At 47.2% G+C, this 22,226-nt stretch overlaps 1 protein-coding gene across 4 annotated transcripts in view; it reads left to right on the top strand.

Moving 5' to 3' along the window:
* RGS12 (regulator of G protein signaling 12) overlaps positions 1 to 22,226 on the top strand; it is a 148,313-nt gene that overhangs the window by 20,729 nt on the left and 105,358 nt on the right. For all 4 annotated transcript variants that reach the window (XR_008502063.2, XM_054484919.2, XM_054484920.2 and 1 more), the window contains exon 2: positions 1,628 to 3,609. Coding sequence is in view for 3 of the 4 variants with exons in the window: in XM_054484919.2 (XP_054340894.1) it covers positions 1,729 to 3,609 (1,881 nt within the window). In the remaining variant the exon portion in view is untranslated. The remainder of the gene's footprint in view (positions 1 to 1,627; positions 3,610 to 22,226) is intronic.

Consider the following 22,226-nt stretch of genomic DNA (forward strand, 5'->3'; position numbering starts at 1 on the left):
CCAGGCTGGAGTGCAGTGGCATGATCTCGGCTCATTGCAAGCCCCACCTCCCGAGTTCATGCCATTCTCCTGCCTCAGCCTCCCGAGTAGCTGAGACCACAGGCGTCCGCCACCACACCCAGCTAATTTTTTTTGTATTTTTGGTAGAGACGAGGTTTCACCGTGTTAGCCAGGATGGTCTTGATCTCCTGACCTCGTGGTCCGCCTGCCTCGGCCTCCCAAAGCGCTGGGATTACAGGCGTGAGCCACCGTGCCTGGGCTAAAACAATTATTTCTTTAAAAAATATACCCTATATTCTATTTTGCATCTTGACAACACAATCACTTACTGTATTGCTTTTTAAAGTGATCTTTAAAGAGTCTTGCAGAAGAGAGTACACAGCAGGCCCGAGACCATCCTGAGAGGCCTGTGTGCAAGGCTGGCCTCTGGCTGGTGTCAGGATGGTGCCCACCACCCTCAATGAGGAGGGGCTCCCTGTGCTCAGCTGCTTGTGTGGGCAACAAGGTTTGTGCTGAGAACCTTCCTTTCTTCTGGGAGTCCAGAGTCTGGGCACGAGGCAGGCGGAGGGTGCCCATGTGCCCAGCCCCCAGTAAAAACCCTGGCACCGAGTCTCTAGTGGGCCTCCCTGGTGACGATACTGCACACGCGTTGTCACAGCTCACTGTGTGGGGAGTTAAGTGCGTCCTGTGGGACCCTGCTGGGAGAGGATTCTGGAAGCTCGAGCCTGGTTTCCTTGGGAGATCGCCCCATGGGCCTCTGCCCTTGCTGATTTTGTGTGGAATCCTTTCGCTGTAATGAATCTCAGCTGTGAGTGCACCTTTGTGCTAAGTCCTGGGAATCCCAGGGAATCACTGGCCTGGGGGTGATCCGCAGACCACTGACAAGTTTGTTCTCAGTGACAACCAATACTTTTATACCCCCTGGAAGAATTGAGTTAATATGACATTTCTTTGCTTTTTTTGGTGGTGGTTTTTATCTAGCCTGTTGGGTGGCCTCTGCAGCATTGATTGAGGTTGTTTCAGGCTAATATGTTTTCCCCCACATAGTATATTCAAAACAAATTAATGTGGGAGGGTCATGGAATATTAGGTGACCCCTCTCCTGAGGGAAAACTCTATGTGAGGGGATTTGTGATCAACTAAGGGGTTAGACTCAGTGTTCTGCAGGTGCCTTTGAACCTGAAGCCTGTAGCAGGCCTTGCTTCTCAAGCTTGGACTCTGCCATCCTGTGAAACGTGGGTTTGGGTGTGTTTCTTCTGCGTGGAGCCCGAGAGTCTGCCTTTCAGACAGGCTGCCAGTCCACGGACCACACTTTGAGTAGCAAGGGACTCTTTCCATGTAAACAGGGTGTGGAAGCAGCGCTGGGAAGCAGTCCTGCATCCTCACGCCCATGGCGGGTGGGCCTGGCAGGAACTCGTGCGGTAACAAGGTAGCAGTTGTGGGAGACATTTTCTACTCTGAAAGGAAGTTTCTTAGCCTGACTTGAAGATTTATTATCTATAGACACTTAGAGGCTCTTTCTGTGGTGGTTTTTATTATGAATTATCTTTTCGTGTTTAGGTAATACCAGTGAGCAGTGGAGAAAGATGGGCTCTTTAATAATGAGCTGTTCATTTTTCTTTCTTAGGGCACTGTTTGAAGAAGCAAACATGGTAGCATCAAGCATTCCCTGAAATATGGCTCCAAGGGAACAATGAGACGTGCTCTTGGTCTTGGAAGCTCATCAGAATGTTTAGAGCTGGGGAGGTGTCCAAACGCCCATTGCCTGGGCCGGCGCCCCCGAGGGTGCGGAGTGTGGAGGTTGCCCGGGGGAGGGCCGGCTACGGATTCACGCTTTCAGGACAGGCGCCCTGTGTGCTCAGCTGCGTCATGAGAGGGAGCCCTGCGGATTTCGTGGGCCTCCGAGCTGGAGACCAGATACTTGCTGTCAATGAAATCAACGTGAAAAAAGCGTCTCATGAAGATGTAGTGAAATTAATTGGGAAGTGCTCTGGTGTCCTGCACATGGTGATTGCTGAAGGTGTCGGCCGCTTCGAATCCTGTTCCAGTGACGAAGAAGGGGGACTGTATGAAGGAAAAGGCTGGCTGAAGCCCAAGCTGGATTCTAAAGCACTAGGTATAAACAGAGCAGAGCGAGTTGTGGAGGAAATGCAGTCCGGTGGAATTTTCAATATGATTTTTGAAAACCCGAGCCTCTGTACGAGCAGTTCAGAGCCCTTGAAATTGAAACAAAGATCCCTTTCGGAGTCGGCCGCAACTCGATTTGATGTTGGACATGAAAGTATAAATAATCCAAATCCCAACATGCTTTCTAAGGAGGAAATATCAAAAGTTATTCATGATGATTCGGTTTTCAGCATTGGACTAGAAAGTCATGACGATTTTGCATTGGATGCAAGTATTTTAAACGTGGCAATGATCGTGGGCTACTTAGGCTCCATTGAGCTTCCTTCCACGAGCTCCAACCTGGAGTCGGACAGCTTGCAAGCCATCCGCGGCTGCATGCGGCGCCTGCGGGCAGAGCAGAAAATCCACTCGCTGGTGACCATGAAGATCATGCACGACTGTGTGCAGCTGAGCACCGACAAGGCTGGGGTCGTGGCCGAGTACCCGGCCGAGAAGCTGGCCTTCAGCGCCGTGTGCCCGGACGACCGGCGATTTTTCGGGCTGGTGACCATGCAGACGAATGATGACGGGAGCCTGGCCCAGGAGGAGGAGGGCGCCCTGCGGACTTCCTGCCACGTGTTCATGGTGGACCCAGACTTGTTTAATCACAAGATCCACCAAGGCATTGCTCGGCGGTTTGGGTTTGAGTGCACGGCCGACCCGGACACCAATGGCTGTCTGGAATTCCCGGCGTCATCCCTCCCCGTCCTGCAGTTCATCTCTGTCCTGTACCGAGACATGGGTGAGCTGATTGAGGGCGTGCGGGCCCGCGCCTTTCTGGACGGGGACGCCGACGCCCACCAGAACAACAGCACCAGTAGCAACAGTGACAGCGGCATCGGGAACTTCCACCAGGAGGAGAAGAGCAACCGGGTCCTTGTGGTGGACCTGGGTGGGAGCTCGAGCAGACACGGCCCTGGAGGCAGCGCGTGGGACGGTGTGGGTGGGAGGGGTGCCCAGCCCTGGGGTGCTCCCTGGACTGGGCCCTTCTGTCTGGACCCCGAAGGGAGCCCCCCATTTGAGGCTGCTCATCAGACTGACAGGTTCCGGGACCTAAACAAGCACCTAGGACCCGCCTCTCCTGTGGAGGTGCCCCCAGCTTCCTTGAGGAGCTCAGTCCCCCCTTCCAAGAGGGGCACCGTGGGCGCTGGCTGTGGTTTCAACCAGCGCTGGCTCCCGGTCCACGTGCTCCGGGAGTGGCAGTGCGGACACGCCAGCGACCAGGACTCTTACACAGATTCCACCGACGGCTGGTCCAGCGTCAACTGCGGCACACTGCCCCCTCCTATGAGCAAGATCCCCGCAGACCGCTATAGGGTGGAGGGCAGCTTCGCACAGCCCCCGCTGAGCGCCCCAAAGAGGGAGTGGTCCAGGAAGGCCTTTGGAATGCAAAGCATTTTTGGTCCCCATCGAAATGTTCGAAAGACTAAGGAAGATAAAAAGGTAAGCCTGCTAGGAGCCACTCAGCACGGAGGCCCGGCCTCCTCACTTAGCAGCCGCAGGGAGGCTTGCACAGTCCTGGCTTCCTCCTGCTGGCACTGTGGCGTCTGTGGCCATCACAGGGTGTCTGTGTTGCCCCTGGGCTGTGGACTGTGTCTTGCTGGGACCCCTTGCCCCCTGCCCTGTTCGAGTCCTTGGTTCTGGTTCTGGCTCTGATGGCTGGTCCTGGGCAGGACATCTGGGCAGGACAGGTGGTGGCGAGAGGGAAGTTGTCGTCTTAGAGCTCAAGATAAGGCCCTTCCTCCCCTTCCTGCTCCTCCCTTGCTCTGTCCCTGTGGCCCCTTGAAGCCCATTTTAGGTCTGACCCCAGAATCTTCATCCCAGTGTCCCACACCCCTCTTGAGGTGAGAATATTCTTGAAGCACCGAGAACCGGTTCCTCGTGCTGTTTTCTCCATGGGGAATATCCTGCTGTGTAAAACACTAGCCGGACTCCGCAGTGGGCCTGGGGAGCCACACGTCACCTGCTCACCGAGGGGTACCTCAAGGTGTGTAGTGCTGCCTCGAAGACCTGGACCCATCAGCATCCCTTTGGGGGCCCTGCCTTCCTTTAGGAGCTAAGTTTGGAGCAGGAAAGAGAGTAAATGAGCAAAGCTGGGAACCCTCTGGAAGGGACTCTGTCCAGCAGGAGGCAGTGCTGCCATGTGGGAGTGTGCGGGGCTGTGCCTGTGCGGTTGGGTGCTGGGAACCCTCTGGAAGGACTTCCTCCAGCAGGAGGCGGCGCTGCTGTGTGGGAGTGTGCGGGGCTGTGCCTGTGCGGTGCACCGGTGCAGGGAACCCTCTGGAAGGACTTCCTCCAGCAGGAGGTGGTACTGCCGTGTGGGAGTGCGCGGGGCTGTGCCTGTGCGGTGGGTGCAGGGAACCCTCTGGAAGGACTTCCTCCAGCAGGAGGCGGCGCTGCTGTGTGGGGCTGTGCGGTCGGGTGCTGTGTTTGGAGCCAGGGCCGTTGTGACAGGTGATGGGGGTGGGCACTTAGTTCCCTTTGTTTCAAAGAAACTACTACGGCCGTTTACGATGTAAAGACACCTTTTTAGTGTTTGTTCACATCCTGAGACTATCCTAAGAAGACCCTCTAAGGCTGCTGGCTGGGTAGGCAGGGCCGGGGAGTAGGAAAGGCCATGTTTGATGACTTGATTCCCCCTCCCAGGGCTAGTGTTTTCCATGATGAAATGTGGCATCTGAGAGAGCATTTGAAGGCGAGGAAGGAACCGGGTGCCTCGGCACATGCCTGTAACTCAGTGCTTTGGAGGATGAGGCAGGAGGCTCGCTTGAGCCCAGGAGTTCAAGACTGCTGTGAGCTATGTTGCAGCCACTGCACTCTAGCCTGGGTGACAGAGCAAGACTCTGACCTAAAATAAAATAAAATTGAAAAAACAGAGGAAGAACAGATTTCTCGTTTTACCTCCTCAAAATGATCACTGATAACATTTTGATGTATGTAAGCATAGAATTTTGTTTTTTTAAAACACTTGTAATCATATGGATTTTCAACCTCCTCTTTATTTTTGGGGACAGGGTCTGGCTCTGTTGTCCAGGCTTAAGTGCAGTGGCTCGATCATAACTCACTGCAGCCCCCGCTCCAGGGCTCAAGTGATCCTCCCACCTCAGCCTCCTGAGTAGCTGGGACTACAGGCACTTGCTACCATGCCTGGCTAATTTTTATATTTTTTGTAAAGATGGGATTTTGCCATGTTGTCCAGGCTAGTCTTGAATTCCTGAGCTCAAGCGATCCTCCTGCCTCAGCCTCCCAGAGTGCTGGGATTACAGGCATGAGCCACACCGCGCCGGGCCTCAGCCTCCTTAGAGGAGTCGTTCTGCAGCTGCGCGTGCTGCTGCTGTCTTTCCCTGTCTCTTGAACTGAGCCCTGGGCTGGATTCTCAGGGAGGTTCCCTCCTGCCCGCCCTGGGCCAGATTCTCAGGGAGGTGCCCTCCTGCCTGCCCTGGGCCTCACCTCACTTCTCCGTGGAGCCTGTAGGTGGTGGGGCAGGGCCACTGCCAGGGAGCTGGCCTCAGTGTGAGCTGCCTGTATTGGGCAGGGATGGGGAGGTGAAGGGCCCTGGAAAGTGGTGAAAATGTTCTTTGGAATCAGGAGATTCCTCATCTCTTTGAGTACGTATTTAAAACTGTGTTTTCTCCACTGCTGTGGTGTAGTGAAGGTTGACACTGGTGTTTATGTGGTTCTTTGTGGATTACAGGGCACCTTCACTTGCTTTCTCCTTGAAATTCAAAGTGACTTGGACAGTGGGGAGTATGATGCTATTTTAGATGATTGACAGTGGTGCTTATGGTCCTCAGTGGACCTGAGAGACAGATAACGCTGTCGTCCTCATCCCACCAGTGAATGGACTCCTCCTTGGGGCGGGTGACATGGGGGAATAGGCAGAGTTGTGATGCCAGCCTTGGGCTTCTTTGCAGTGAAGATGAGGGTCCTGGCTGTTCCCACCCACACTGGAGCAGAGCAGAAGGGGAGCCGGTATGTCCTCAGGGTTGGAAATAATGGTGCGGCGGTCACTGCTTTGCAGAGTGCATCCTTACCTTAGGAATCCTGAGGCCATCAGGCCAGGCGATTGAGGTTTGGCTGTCAGGTGACTTGCTCACAGTCACAGGGCATGTGAGTGCTGGGACCAAGACAGCCCTGGCACTCTGTGTTGCTTCCCACAGAGACACTCCTGTGTGGGATTTGGAGTGGCCTTCATAATGTGGCGTGACACACTATCTAAAAATAAACAGGTAGTAACGTGTTGTGTTTTATGGGTTCCTGCTGTAATCTCTTGAGGTTTATCTGTTGCTGTTTACTTTGCCAAGTGGGCCTCCCTGCGTAGTTAGATGAGCCTGATCCCATAGCCTCCCCCGTTAGAGCAGCAGAAGCTTCCAGGGGTCATGAGGTGGCCACAAGATGGGTCCGGACGTCGCTGTGGGCAGGTCTGCAGAGCTTCGAAGGTGGCCGTGACCGTCCGCAGCGATTAGGGTCCCACCTGGACGCTGGCCTGTGCTGAGAGAAGGGGGCAGCAGGGATGCAGGAAGTGCCTGGAAGTTAGAAGAAGCAGCAGAGTTGGCACAGGGAGGGAGAGAGCAGAGGAGGCCCCCGGAGGGTGCCGCGGTGTCAGGCAGCAAGCTTCACGTGACTCCGGATTCTTAGTGATGGGGACTTCAGGGCTTTACTTTGCACAAACTCAGGTGGAATCAGTCAGGATCCAGCCAGGAGACAGGAAACGCAGCAGTAATTTGAACAGGAAAAATTCAATATACAGAATTGTTAACAAAGGAAAAGAAGGTTAGCTGCTGAGAGACAGAAAAGAAAGGCTAAGGTCATCAGTGTGGAAAGGGGCTGAGTCTAGAAAAGTGGGCGTGGGAGGCCTAGATACCCAGAGTAGGGGCCTTATCTGACAGGACCGTGAGTCCATCGCAGCTGTGAGAGAGTGAAGCAGCTCCGGGTGAGGATTGGCGGCCGTCCCCAGTCCCCAGGAAAAACAATGTGGGACCCTCACATGCCAGTCCACCCCACTCCAGCTGGGAGGCAGTGCCTATGCCCAGTGCTGAACATCGAGCCCCTGGGCGGGAGCCATGTGGTCTTCAAGGCCCAGTGCCAGGATCAGAAGCTGAGCACGGCAGGGTGGGTTTGACGCTGAGAAGAAATGCCTTGGTGCCTGGCACAGTGCCCCGTTAGGCTACCCCCCCAGCGTCTGTATGCACCCTTCTTCAGCACTCCCCAAGGGCATCTCACCCCCAGCTTCTCCTTTTGAGCCCGCCTTGGCTTGCCTGCACCCCAGGGCGGGGTTTTCTGTGGCTGTGGAGCAGCTCTGGACTGGGCAGCCCCGTCAGCTCCTCTCCCCGGTGGGCTGCAGGCGCGTGGTGTCCAGCACACTCTGAGGCTCAGGCCTGGGGAGGGGCCCCTGCCGACGGTGTCCTTGGCTTAGGCACTCACTCTTAGCCCTAGAAGAATCTTCAGCATTCCCTCTACACAGTTATTACTGGTTCCATGAATGTTAAACGTTCCCTTTTAAATTACTGGCACCAGCCTCTCTTAATCTGTATGAAAAAAAAAACTGACTATTAGAAGAAATATAATACTGCATCTAGTCACAAGTTGGTCTCTAAGGCCAGCAGTTCTGTGTCCTAACTGCCACTAGATTCTCCACTGCTGTCCTTTCCCAACGCTTTTGTCACTGCCGCCTCCATCCCGCTGTCCGCAGGCTCAGCCCAGGTTTCCGCCCTCAGTGGCCACTTGCTCCTGTGAAAGCCTGGAGACCAGCGAGCCAGATCCCTTGTTGCTCAGCATTTCAACCTCTCCGTGGTGAGATGGAAAGCTTTAACCCCCTGCACACTGACCCGGGTGATGACCTTGTGCCAGCTCATCCTTGTCAGCTTCTCCCTCCTCTGGGGAGGAGCAAGGAATGGGAGCTGAGTTACTTGTAGACTCGCCGAGGGTCTGAAATTCTTGAAGTGGGTGAGATGATGTTTGGAAGTGGACTGCTTTCCCTTTTGTGTAGTTTGCTCTTTGTCTCTGCCTAATGTCTGTAGCCAGCACAAGCTGGTTCTCATGGAGATAAGCATTCAGGCCTGTGACTAACAAAAGGGGTTGATGTGAAAGAGAACCCAGGATCTCGAAATGCTTCTGTCATCAAAAATGATCGCCTTGTGTTTCATTTAAGGCAAGTGTGTTTAATTCTGTGTCTCTGCAAACTGACTCAAAGTTATATTAATTAATTAAATTAATTATATTAATTAAAATACCTGGTTAAGTAGCAGCACCCAAATTCTTAAAATTTCCATACAATGGATTTTGGAAATTTTAAAAATGAAAATACGTTATTTTTATTTTTGATGTGTAAAGGATTGATTGGTGTAATTTTGAAATGAATGAATAAATATTTTTAAATTCCTCAGTTTAATTTCTGGTATGAGAAACATCAGTAGCTGAAACCCGCAAAGATAAAGGCTCGCTGAGGTGCTCAGTTGTTTGTAGGTACTCCCGGGAGTCCTGAGACCACAGCACTTGAGGACTGCTGCCCGCAGAAGGGTGGATTTGCAGGAGTGAGTTCCTTCTCAACTGTTTCTTACTGAGATAAGACCATTAACAGGAGAGTGGAGAAATACCTTATGGGTGTACTGGAATATCTGAGAGCTACATCTGAGTGAGATAGTGGTCCCTGCATCACCTGAAGTACATCTGAAAACCGCACTCATAAAAAAGGCAAAGTACAGAAGCCTCAAGCCCGTGAGCAGCGCAGTCTGCTGTCCAGGGCGGCGCGTGCCCCTTGGTAGGAGGACAAGCCACGGGCGAGCGGGAGGGCGAGCAAGCGCCAGGCCAGGGGGGCCTCTCGCGGGAGGGGTGCCTCGGCGCCTCGCTCGTGTTGGTGCAGTTTTATTTCCTTCGGTGCAATGTGTTGGTGGGTGCCCATCATCTCGTTCTCCACCATTTGTTCATAATAAGATACCCAAAGGCACAATCACAGACACAATGCGAACAGCACTGTAAGAGTCAGAGCCGTAGATACTGGTGCTGCCTCTGCCCGGTTCTGCGCGGGGAGCTGCAGTTCAGAGTCCGCTTCCTTTCATGGACTTACTCTGTTTGCACAGCCTCTTGGATATTCTCTTCCTTTTCCTTCCCTTTATTGAAAATACATGTGACATACTGCTGTGAGTTACTTTTTTCTAAAACAAATTTCTCATGTACATAGTTGTATATCAATTTTAAAAACTCTTCTTCATTGTAGTGGCTACGTGGTATTATATCGTATGCCTGTGCCATTTTTTACTGAATCAGTCTCCAGTTGATGGCAACCTTAGACTGTTTCTATATTTCATTATAAACTGGATTGCAGTAAAAATTCTTAGGGTTCTATCTTTGTATATATGTGAGTTTTCTTTTGGGTAGGTTCCTAGATGTGGAATTGTTGTTTTTAAAAGTGTATGTGCATTTTAAAGTTTGCCAAATTGCCCACCAAAGAGATTTTCCAGTTTATATTTTTGTCAGTAGTGTGTGTGTGTGTATGTGTGTGTGTGTGAGAGAGAGAATGCCCCCTTTTTTATTGAAGGAGAATTTGTATTTATTTTGATGTACAGAAAACTCAACAGTGTTCATTTCACCCAGTTTATTGGCAGGTTCTGTGGCCTTTGCCTTTTCCAGCTTGGCAACTTGAGCCACAGATTTTGGTCCCAGAGCTAGCCTTCCCAGCGATGGCGGATCTTGTCATATCTGTTGTCGTGGGTCTTGATAGTTTCCACCAGCTTAGAGCTCCCTTGTCTTCCAAGTTAACCTGTGTGAAGGTGACAGTCGAGCAGACTCGTTGGTCCTGCAGGCTTGACGCCCTCATCAGGCCTTCCCTTGACACTGCGGTAGGGAACCCCCAACTCAGGACACAGGCAGGCAGGAAGACAACCAGGTCAGTGGGAGCCACGTCACGTGTGGTCACCACCACCTGAGCCTTCTCGTTCTCCACCAAGGTTGTGACAGCATCAACCCCTGCTGGAAGGACACGTGGTCCGTCTCTTAGTGGGGATGTCCCCTGTGCCAGTGCTGTCTTTCAGCCCAGGCCAACAGTCTCTGCTTCTTCTCTTGCTTGTCTCTGGTTGGTACCGTGGGCCAGCGTACGCCATTGGGTAGCTGCCTGTGGCCTGAGGCCTGGGTGAACCAGTCAATCACAGGAGGTGCTTTCAGCCACTCATGGAGGATGGCCCTTTGCCACTGCAGCCTGATACAGCAGGGCCCTTGACAAAGTGGGCGATGTCCCTGTAATGGCTGGACGTCCTGTCCAGTGCAGACGTTCTTAGGGCTTTTCTCAGACGTCCATCTTCTTGGCCATCTGCTGCCGCGTGATGGCGGGGCCAGGGCCACCTCCTTCCCTTTGGCCTTCTTCCCTTTCAGCATCTTAGGTAGCTGGAGAAGAGGCCCTCTTCTTCCTACCTGTGTAGCTCTAGAGTTTTATCAGTCTTTTATTTATTTGCCAATATGAGAGGAAAGAAATGGTGTTATTTAATTTCTTAAATTGAGCAATTTTGTATCTTAATTGACCATAAATATTTCTTTTATTGTCTACTCCTGATTCATGTACGTTGGCCATTTTTCTACCTGATTGTAGGCCTTTTTCTTATTGATTAGTAAGAGCTCTTTGTATATAAAAGAAATTAGTGCTTTGGTCAAAATATTTTAAACTAGTTATAAAAAAATCTGCCAAAGGGGAAAAATTGAAAATGAATGAATTTTTGGTAGCTGGAGTTCAAATAGAGAGTGGGAATTTTCTTGGGAGGAGTTTTCTGAAAGGTGATTTATGCATGCTTGGAGGGTAAAGGATGGGATTCCTTGGTTCAGAAATGCAGCTTAAGTTTTATTTTGATTTATTTGATGTGAACCATGGCATAAAATCAATTAGTAAATTTGGTTACTTTTATAATTTATTATATATATTAAAAGCTACATAATAGGGATATGCTATGGTTTGATTGTTTGTCCTCTCTGAAACTCAAGTTGAAACGTAATCCCCAATGTGGCAGTATTAAGAGATGAGGCCTTTAAGAGGTGACTGGGTCATGAGGACTCAGCCCTCATGAATGGCAGAATCCATAATCCATTCCTCCTTGATAGGTTGTCACAGGAGTGGATTAGTTATCAAAAGGGTGGGTCTGAATAACCAGCAGTGAGATTGAATCAGTAACAAAAACATCTCCTAACAAAGAAAAGCCCAGGGCCAGATAGATTCACATCCGAATTCTACCAAACCTACAAAGAACTAGTACCAACCGTCCTGAAACGGTTCCAGAAAATGGAGGATGAGGGAGTTCTTCCTGATTCATTCTATGAGGCCGGTATCACCCCAGCACCCAAACTAGACAAGGACACAATACCAAAAATACAGACCAATATCCCTGTTGAACATAGATTACAAATCCTCAACAAAATACTAGCAAACTGACTCAAGCAGCACATCAAAAAGATAATATGCTATGATGTGTTATGTGCCAGGGATGCAAGGGTGGTTCAACATATGCAAATCAATAAATGTGATATATCCCATAAATAGAATTAGGAACAAAACCATATGACCATCTCAATAGACATAGAAAAAGCAGTTGGTAAAATTCAGCATGATAAAAACCCTCAACAAACAAGGTGTAGAAGGAATATAGCTCAAAATAATAAAGGCAATCTATGACAAACCCACAGCCAGCATCATACCAAAAGGGGAAAAGTTGAAAGCATTCCCTCTAAGAACTGGAACAAGACAAGGATGCCCACTCTTATCACTCCTATTCAACACAGTACTGGAAGTCTTAGCCAGAGCAGTCAGGCAAGAGGAATAAATAAAAGGCATACCAATTAGAGAAGAGGAAGTCAAATTATCCTGGTTTGCTGATGACATAATCTTTTTTTTTGAGACAAAGTCTCGCTCTGTCACCCAGGCTGGAGCACAGTGCTGCTATCCTAGGTCACTGTAACCTCAAACTCCTGGACTCAAGGGATCCTCCCGCCTCAGCCTCCCAAGTAGCTAGAACTACAGGTGCATACTACCATGCCTGGCTAATTTTTAAATTTTTTTGTAGAGATGGAGTCTCACAGCGTAGCCCAGGCTGGTCTCAAACTTCTGGCTCAAGCAATCTGCCTGCCTCGGCTATCCAAAGTGCTGGGAAGTGTGAGCCACCGCCCCTGGCTAGATGTGATCTTATATCTAGAAAAACCTAAAGACTTCACTGAAAAACTCTTAGATTGGATAAACAAATTCAGCAAAGTTGCAGGATACAAAATCAATGTACAAAAATAAGTAGTGTTTCTTTACACCAATAATGATCTAGCTGAGAAAGAAATCAAGGAAGCAATCCTATTTCCAATAACTACAAAAATAAAATACCTAGGTATCAATTGAACCAAGGAAGTGAAAGATTTCTATAAGGAAAACTACAAAATACTGATGAGAGAAATTGTAGATAACACAAACCAATGGAAAAACATACATGTTCATGGATTGGAATAATTAATATCATTAAAGTGACCATACTGTCTGAAGCAGTCTACATAGTCAATGTAATCCCTACCAAAATACCTACATGATTTTTCACAGAAGTAGAAAACGCAATCCTAAAATTTATATGGAACCAAAAAAGAGCCTGAATAGCCAAAGCAATTCTAAGCAAAAAGAACAAAGCTGGAGATATTACATTACCTGACTTCAAATTATACAAGGCTGTAGTAACCAAAATAGCATGTTACTGGTATAAAACTAGACAACAAAATAGAGAACCCAGAAATAAAGCCACATATTTACAGCCAAGTGATCTTTGACAAAGTTAATGAGAGCGTACAATAGGGAAAAGACATCCTTTTCAATAAATGGTACTGGGAAAATTGGATTGCCCTGTGTAGAAGAATGAAACTGGACTCCTGTCTCTCACCATATACAAAATCAACTCAAGCTGGATTAAAGACTTAAACCTGAAATTATAAAAATACTAGAAGAAAACCTAGGGAAACTCTTTTGGATATTGGTCTAGGCAAATAATTCATCGTTGAATTCTCAGAAATATAGACAACGAAAACAAAATTGGACAAGTGGGACTTAAAGAACTTCTGCACAGCAAAAGAAATAATCAACAGAGTGAACGGATAGCCTGTAGGATGGAAGAAAATATTTCCAAAATATGCACCTGACAAGGGTCTAATATCCAGAATATATGAGCACTCAAACAACTCACAGCAACAAAATAACGCCATTAAAAAGTGGGCAAAGGATATGAACAGACATTTTTCAAAAGAAGATATACAAATGTTCAACAGGCATATGAGAAAATGCCCAATATCACTAATCATGAGAGAAGCACAAATTAAAACCACAGTCAGATATCATCTTACCTCACTCAAACAATAACAGATGTTGTCAAGGGAACTCTTATACACTGTAGGTGAGAAGGTAAATTAGTACAACCTCCATGGAAAACAGTATGTAGATTTTTCAAAGTCCTAAAAATAGAGTTACCATTCGAGCCAGCAATCCTACTACTGGGTATCTATCTACCCATAGGAAAAGAAATCATTATATCAAAAAGATACCTGCACTCTCCTGTTTATTGCAGCACTATCCACAGTAGCAAAGGTATGGAATCAACCTAAGTGTCCATCGGTGGATGAATGGATAAAGGAAACGTGGCATCTATACCAAATGGAATACTATTCGGCCATCAAAAGAATGAAATCTTGTCTTTCACAGCCACATGGATGGAATTGGAGGCTACTCTCCTAAGTGAAACAAGTCAGATACAGAAAGACAAATCACACATGTTCACATTTATAAGTGGAGCTAAATGATGTGTACACATGGATGGAGAGACTGGAATGGTAGAGAATGGAGACTTGGAAAGGTGAGGGGGTGGGAGGAGGGGTGAATGATGAGAAACTTCTGAATGGGTGCAACGTATGTTATTTGGGTGATGGATACCCTCAAAGCCCAGACTTCAGCACTGTGCAGTCTATGCATGTATAATAACAAAATTGTACTTGTACTCCACACATTTAAATAAATACATTTTAATGATATCTAAGAAAAATAGAGAGTGGGTCTGTTAAGAGCCAGTTTAGCTCCCTCAACATGTGATGCCCTGTGCTACCTCAGGACTCTGTAGAGTCCCCACCAGCAAGTAGGCCCTCACCAGATGCAGTCCCTTGACCTCCAGGATGGTAATGAATACATTTCTTTTTTTAAAAAAAAAATGACCTAGTCTCAGGTATTCTGTTATAGCAACAGGAAATGGACTACGACTATATATATATATATATATATATACACACAGTAGGGATGGAGAGATACAGGTATAGATGTAGTAGTTTTGCAGTTAGGTAGTAATGCAGATGGTAGTGAGATTTCTCTTACTCTAGGGTCTTACGCAAAGTCAGCAGGAGCTGTGTTGGGAGTGTTGGTTTATAATTTTCTCCTGTAAACTTAGAAAACTTTTGACCTGGTTGCCCTGGTTCTTCAAACTACATGCGACTGTGTCCTAAAGGAAGCAAGGTCATGGGGTGTGTGGGCAGCTCTGTGAGCAGAGTGGCCATCTGGGATCTGTTACCTGGCCTGACTTTTCCTCCCACTTGTCTACTAACCATGTCCAGTCTGGATGGGAGGTCACAGGGTCACCTTTAACCCCAAGGGGAAGTTGTCAGGCCAAGAGGCTCAGCTGTTGGATTCCAGGTTGAAGGGCCGAGGGTTCTGATGAAAGGCACACTGTGAGCATCAGTACTTCCTTCCCCACCCTCCCTGTGAGAAACGCCTGAGCTATGGGGCGAGAAGAGGAGAATTGGAGAGCATCAGGGGGTCAGGCGGGCAGGAGGAGCCTTCACATTCCACTTTGAGTTCCATGGTGGCCCCGATGGAAGCTGCCCTCATGTTTGGGACCCAGGAGTGCAAGAGATCTGTTTTCTTTGGTGTGTTTAGAACTTGGAGGGGGACTGCCCCATAGAAGGTGGGAGCGGGGTCAGGGCAAGGGATGACTCTGAGTGGCATGAGAAGTTCCTCTGGGCTCCCAGGGGGTCACAGAGCTTGAGAGAGTGTGTTGCACATGACTGTGAATGTCCTCATGGGCCTACACCCAGGCCAGGCAGTGGGAGAGTGAGATGAGCACAGGACCAAACCAAGTGACACCTGAGAGGCTGGGGGCCTCACCCTGTGATGTTGAAGCAACAGTTATACAAACATCCCTTCATCCAGTGAAACTGCAGGGAGGGGAACAGTGCGGCGCACCCGAGAGGGCTTGAATGTGATGCAATTGAAGCAATAAAGAGCAGAATTGACGGAAAAGTTAATTTGACTGTTTACTTAGAAATGACTGAATTAAATCTGCATCAGGTGTAATTTTGGCTTAGAGTTAGAAAATCAGATTGGGTTATATAAAATAAAGGTACATTTTAAAGTTAAATGTCTTATAAACCTGAGTCCATGAGTGCAAAATTTCAGTCTATTACATTTAGTTGAGGAAGGAGTAAGAGAAGGAATTCCTTTGCCTTTTTAAAACAAATTTTCCCTTTAAGAGAACACAGTGATAAAACTATTAGATTAAACTTTTCGGAGTCACTGATCTTATTGCATATCAAGCTTCCTAATAATTTCTAGGACACATGTAATTGTGAGGCTGTATAGAAGCTGAGAGAAGTTGTCTGCCAATTAAACCGCCTGGTTCTTTCTTGCTGTGTGAGGATGTGCTCTGGTCCAGATTTCACATGGGAGGTCTCTAAGCAAATGCACCTGCTTACATCAGTCACATGGAGGAAGCTGTTGATCATGAAGTATCTCCATTTTGTACTCTGAGAGCTGCATAGTTTATATGGCATTTTTCAGGGATCCGTACTCCATAACTCCTAGGATTCCAAGTTTATTTACTGTGAGCAATCCTAGACACACCCAAGTACATCCCGCTGAAAGCATTCCACAGATAAGGATTCTCCCGCTAGCAAAAATCCTTGGGTTTGCCAGGAGGTCTTTCATTAGCAAGTTTACAGGGAGATTTGATTAGGTCACCTTTCTTTTCTGGGGTAACCCCAGTTAAAGTGAGAGAATGGACTACAGGCTCCTCCTCCTCGCCTTCTTCCTTCACTCAGGGAGAGAAGATACCTGTACTAGAAAGGCATGAAGAATTGTGATCCAGGATCTTATTGGCAGCCTGTTGCAAACAATAGCACCTAGAACAGTGCCTGGCAGTTAGAAGGCACTTAATATTTTTTTGATTGAATGAAATTGTCTGTTGACAATGGAGTAAAAAAAATGTAGTATTTCCATACTGTGGGATCCATAAACTCATTTTAAAGTAATATGAGTTTCTATGCTGTAACAGCACAAATTAAAATAATAGTGGTTTAGATATAAGAAGTATAGTTTGAGTAAACCCTCCAGAGCTGGTGTGGAGGCTCCACCCTCATCAGGAACCCAGGGTGCCTACTGTTGTGTGATTGCTGCTCTCCACATGTGGCTTTTGCCCTGAACTTTGAGATGGCTCCTTTAGCTTCACTTCCCCATTTCCTTCAGCAGGAAGACGGAGGTGGAGGCACAGTCTGGAAGTTGCACACATCTCATTGGACAGACTTAGTCATATAGCTTTGCCTAGTGCAAAGGAGGCTGGGAAATGTAGTCCTTAGCTGGACAGCCATGTGTCTAACTAAGATTTCTATTCCTGTGGAAGAAGGGGAGACTGGTTATTGCAGGAATGGTGAGCAGCCTCTGTCACGCAAAGCGGATCAATACATTACTGATAGGGAAAGCTCCCAAGGGCATATCGAGTGGAAAATGCAAGTCACAAAAACACATATATTTAATATCCTGTTTTTGTGTAAAAAATTCCAACACCCCTCAAAGAAACCTATACATTTTAAAGTGCACATATGTTTATATGTAAATATACGGAAAAAATACAAAGGAAACACTCCAAATGGGTAATAGTAGTTATCTCAGAGGTAGTAAATGAAAACTGGAAAGAATCCAGGGAATTTTTATCTTGTGTTGTTTCAACTTCCTATGATGGGAATATGAACATATTTCTAAAAAAAAAACTTCCTTTGAAGGAAAAGTAAAAATTATTTAAAAAAATTATTTTAATAAGAACAAAGTCAGTGAGAGATGGCCTTGGAAACAAACTGTACTTACATGGCATAGCCAAGGACAGGCTCCATGGATTGCAGGCCAGGAGAGTTTCAGGTTCATCACATAGATTTTACACTGTTTTTCCAGTACAATGAGAGGAAGTTTCAAAATAGATTGTAAAAAAAAAAAATCTGGATAATTCTAAAAGGGTCACAGCTAAGGCCCCATGATGTAAGTCTCTCTGGGAAGGGTGGTGTTGGCCATCACGCTGTGTAAACAGGGATCCCGGGGGCCAGCATCGCACTGCTCTCTGTCCCCAGCGGAAGGAAGGGAGGCAGACACTGGGCAGCGGCACTCCGAGTCCACCCGGTCCTGGGAAAGAACGGCGGCTCCAGGGAGAGGAGCCTCACAGGCCTGTGGCAGAGCTGGGGGCCTGGGGCTTTGTGCCGCCTGCACCAGGTAACCTTTCCTAGTCCCTGCAGCCTTTGCCCATGGGGTTCATCCTGACCAGGGCCACCGAGTGTGCTCTCTGGGGAATGGTATTGCAGTGAGGACAGCTTCAGGCCTGTGGAGGGGCTGGGAAGCAGTGGACAGAAGCCCCCATCGTCCTGGAATAGGGCAGGGGCTCCCTGAGAAGCTGGGATCACTAGGACAGATGGCTTGGGGGCCATGGAGGTAGAGGATCCCTGAGCAAAGGGGCAGAGACCAGTGTGGCCCCCTCACTGTTGGCTCGTGTTCTGTGGGGTTTCCAGGAAAGTGAGACTGTTCAGAGCAAGGTGGCCTCCATATCCCTGCAGAACTGGAAGTGTCTGAAGAGTTGGAATCGGTGGCGGTGTATTGATTAGTTTTGCTGCTGCTTCAGTTTTATAGAAATGGCTTAATAACACAGTTGTCTGCAACTTGTTTTTAATCACTTCACGTTATTTCAGTGGTTTATCCATGATGTTATCGGTAGTCACAGTCTGTTCATTTTAACACTGTATAATCCATTGCGTGAATCTACTGCTGCATACCCAGAGCCACTAAAAAATTACTAATAACGCACTAGTGAGCATTCTTGTACCTGTCTCCAGGTAGGCTTGCCAGACTTTTAAATTTTTTGCCAGTCTGGGAGCTGTAAAGTGGTATCTCATGTGGCTTTGATTTGCATTCCCTTGCTTATAAGGCTCTGCATTTCCTCTCTGTTGAGGCGCCTACTCACACCTTTTCGTCCCTCTTTCCTCTTGGGCTGTCTTTTCCTCATGGACTGCGGGAATGATAGATGCTGGCTGTTAGTCCCTGGCTGATTGTGTGCATCTCACGTGTCCCTGCCCCGGGCATGACTCCTGTTTTCACTCTTCTAGCCAGACGTATAATCTTTTCTCCTATGGTTTACACTTTGTGTCTTTTATATATATATATTTTTGAGATGGAGTCTCACTTTGTCACCCAGGCTGGAGTGCAGTGGTGCGATCTCGGCTCACTGCAACCTCCGTCTCCCTGGGTTCAAGTGATTCTCCTGCCTTAGCCTCCCGAGTAGCTGGGATTACAGGCCCACGCCACCACACCTGGCAAATTTTTATATTTTTAGTAGACACAGGGTTTCACCATGTTGGCCAGACTGATCTCAAACTCTTTTTTTTTTTTTTTTTTTTTGAGATGGAGTCTCGCTGTCTCCCAGGCTGGAGTGCAGTGGCACGATCTCGGCTCACTGCAGGCTCTGCCCCCCAGGGTTCATGCCATTCTCCTGCCTCAGCCTCCTGCGTAGCTGGGATTACAGGCGCCTGCCACCTCGCCCGGCTAATTTTTTGTATTTTTAGTAGAGACGGGGTTTCACCGTGTTAGCCAGGATGGTCTCGATCTCCTGACCTCGTGATCCACCCACCTCAGCCTCCCAAAGTGCTGGGATTACAGGCGTGAGCCACCGCGCCCGGCCTGGTCTCAAACTCTTGACCTCAAGTGATCCTCCCGCCTTGGCCTCCCAAAGTGTTGGGATTACAGGCGTGAGCCACTGCACCCGGTCTGTGTCTTATTTAATACATTTATTACTACTTGAGGTCAAAAATATTTTCTCCCTTTTTCCCCTTAAAGTTTCTTGGAGTTAATGTTTATGAAAAGAATCAGGTGAGATGAAAGTTAATTTTTTTCTCTGTGGGTAATCAGTGGTTCTAGCACTAATCTCATCCTTCCACGTGGATCAGCAGTGCTCCCTCTGTCATGGATCATGTGTTCATGTACGTGTGGGTCTGTTTCTTGGTTCTCTGTTCCTTCCTAGTCAGTATCCCCAACTATACTTTAAAAAATTACTATAGGTTTATAATAAGTCTTTCTGTCTTCTAGGGCAGGTTTTCTTGTCTGTGCTTGGGCCTTGCTGTTTTTTGTAGATTCTACAACCAGTTTACAAATTCCCCGAAATGCTATTGACATTTTGTGTTTTAATCTGTAGCTCAGTTTGAGGGAATTGATATCTTTAGGATATCAAGCCTTCCTATCCATGAAAATAGTATCTCTCTTCTCTCTCATTTTGGCTTATTTCAGTAAAACTTTGTAATTTCCTTCATAAACATCTTTAATTCAATTTATTCTCTAGCTAGATTTATTTCTTGGTACCTTATAATTTTATTTGCCATTATAAATGGTACCTTTTAAAAATTGTAAATGCTTCAACCTGAGGAAGCTGATTGAAAAAGGAATTAAAATAGAATAAATTATACATGCTAGCTCTTATGATATATGGAAGTATAATTGACTAGTTGCTTTTTATATCTAGCTACCCTATTAAGGTTAAGAAAGTTCACTTCATTACTACTAGTTAATATTTGTTTTCATGAATGGGTGTTAAATTTTAGCTGTTTTCTTTGTCATTTTGCATTCATTGAGATCATGTTTCTGCCTTTTGATGCTAACATGGCAAATTACAATGATTGATTTTCAAATGATAGACCATACTTGCATTCCTGAGATAAACCTAACTTATGATCATCTTTTTATACACTGATGTATTTGGTTTGCTACTATTTTTGTATAATTTTAAAGTCTGTGTTTGAGTGAGACTATCTCGTACTTTCCCTTCTCATTATCTTTGTCGAGTTTTGGTATCAAGATTACTGTAGTCTCACAAAACAAAAAATTAATGGTAGAACTTTTCTGTTCCTCTTCCTTCTCTTTTTCCTCTCTTTCTTCTCCTTTTCCTCGTATATTGACTCTTACATTTTATTTTTATCCTCCCTCCAGAGGATTTCAATAATTTTTTATTTAAAAATTTTAAAATTAGGAATAAAGCCTGTTTTGTCTATTATTAATCTAGTGAAAGCAGCTTTTTCTGAGTCAGCACTCGTCTTTTTATTTAAACTTTTCCATTTCTGTTTTCGAATTGTTACTATAAGTGGCAGATTCTTCTGACAGCTCAAGAAGAAGATCAGGCTGAATTGGCAGATACGGGTCACTGATGTGTTGTGACTGGCACGTTGAGTCTTGGCTCTGGGATGTTACTGCATTCTTCCTGTGAATCCACTTTTTCTAGGTTCTCCCTCCCTGCTTTCTTGCCTTATGTTTTGTTTTGTTTTGATTTCAAGCCTGTTTGGTTTATTTCCTTAGTCCACACCCACCTCCTTTACCGGTGAAGAAATTATGTGCTTTGTTTCTGTCGTTAAAGGTTCTAGTCCTAGTCCATTGCTTGGGACATCATAGGCCCTAAGATATTTTGGAATAATTTAAATTAATATCTCTACTTAAATGTCTTTTCATGTGTAATATTCATCTTTTTCTTTCTTGAATAGGACACCCAGTCTTTGTACACGTTTTTCTCCTTCCTTTCACAAGAGGTGCTTTGCTATGACCCAGAAACCTTTCTTTGGTTCCTTACACGTTACTCTGTAACCATTGCTGTAAGTTCGTCTAGTTTTATGTTTGAAATGGAATATTGTTGTTTCTAAAATAGTTTTGCTTTTGGGTTTGGAATTCTTCCTGCCGTACAGAGTTTTGTTGTAACAGATGTAACCAGGTGTGCTGGTTACTCAGCTTACTGCCCTCAGCCCTAAGCCCACCCTCTATGACACCGACAGGGTCTCTGCACCACCTTCCTGCTCACAGCTGCATCCCTGTCAGGCTGTGTCCCCAGGGGCGCTCCCCGGAGCTGGCAAGGCAGGAGTGTCACCATAGCAATGTTTCACCCTCACAGGGGCAGTTCCTTCCCCTCTCAGTTTGCAGTTTGCCCAGCTCACTGCGCCAACCTTCTGTCCCCTCAGAAACAATGGACGGGCTGGGCGCCATGGCCCACACCTGTAATCTGAGCATTTGGGGAGGCCAGGAATTGGAGGTTACAGTGAACTATGATCGTACCCCTGCGCTCCAGCCTGGGAGATAGAGTGAGACTCCCAACTCTAAAAATCCCAAAAAACTGGGCTGGGCATGGTGGCTCATACCTGTAATCCCAGCACTTTGGGAGGCCAAGGGGGGCGGATCATTTGAGGTTAGGAGGTCGAGACCAGCCTGGCCAATATAGTGAAACCCTGTCTCTACTAAAAATACAAAAAAATTATCCGGGCATGGTGGTGCGTGCCTGTAGTCCCAGCTACTTGGGAGACTGAGGCAGGAGAATTGCTTGAATCTGGGAGGTGGAGGTTGCAGTGAGCCCAGATTGCACCACTGGACTCCAGCCTGGCTGACAGAGTGAAACTCTGTCTCAACAAACAAGCAAGCAAGCAAACAAACAAACAAAACCCAAGGGCTGGAGCCCCATGTCGTGTCCCTCGGTGGTCTGGGCCCCAGCTCCACCAGCTGTTTTCCTCTGAGCTGCCTAGTTGGAGTAATTCCCTCTGCTTCCCTGCGTTTTCCCAGCCCTGGGGTGGCAGCGGCTTCCCGAGGTTGCTACTCCATGGCATCTCAGAGTCCCTCTGCCTTTCCATCCCTCAATACCAAGCTACCCCTTCTCTACACGGGACTCTTTGTTAGAACTACGGGTGGTTTCTGTCTCCTGAGTGAACCCTGAAGAATATAATATAGCAGGAGATGTGAAGATGTGAGCTAG

Source organism: Pongo pygmaeus, chromosome 3, assembly GCF_028885625.2.
Source record: "Pongo pygmaeus isolate AG05252 chromosome 3, NHGRI_mPonPyg2-v2.0_pri, whole genome shotgun sequence".
NCBI lineage: Eukaryota > Metazoa > Chordata > Mammalia > Primates > Hominidae > Pongo > Pongo pygmaeus.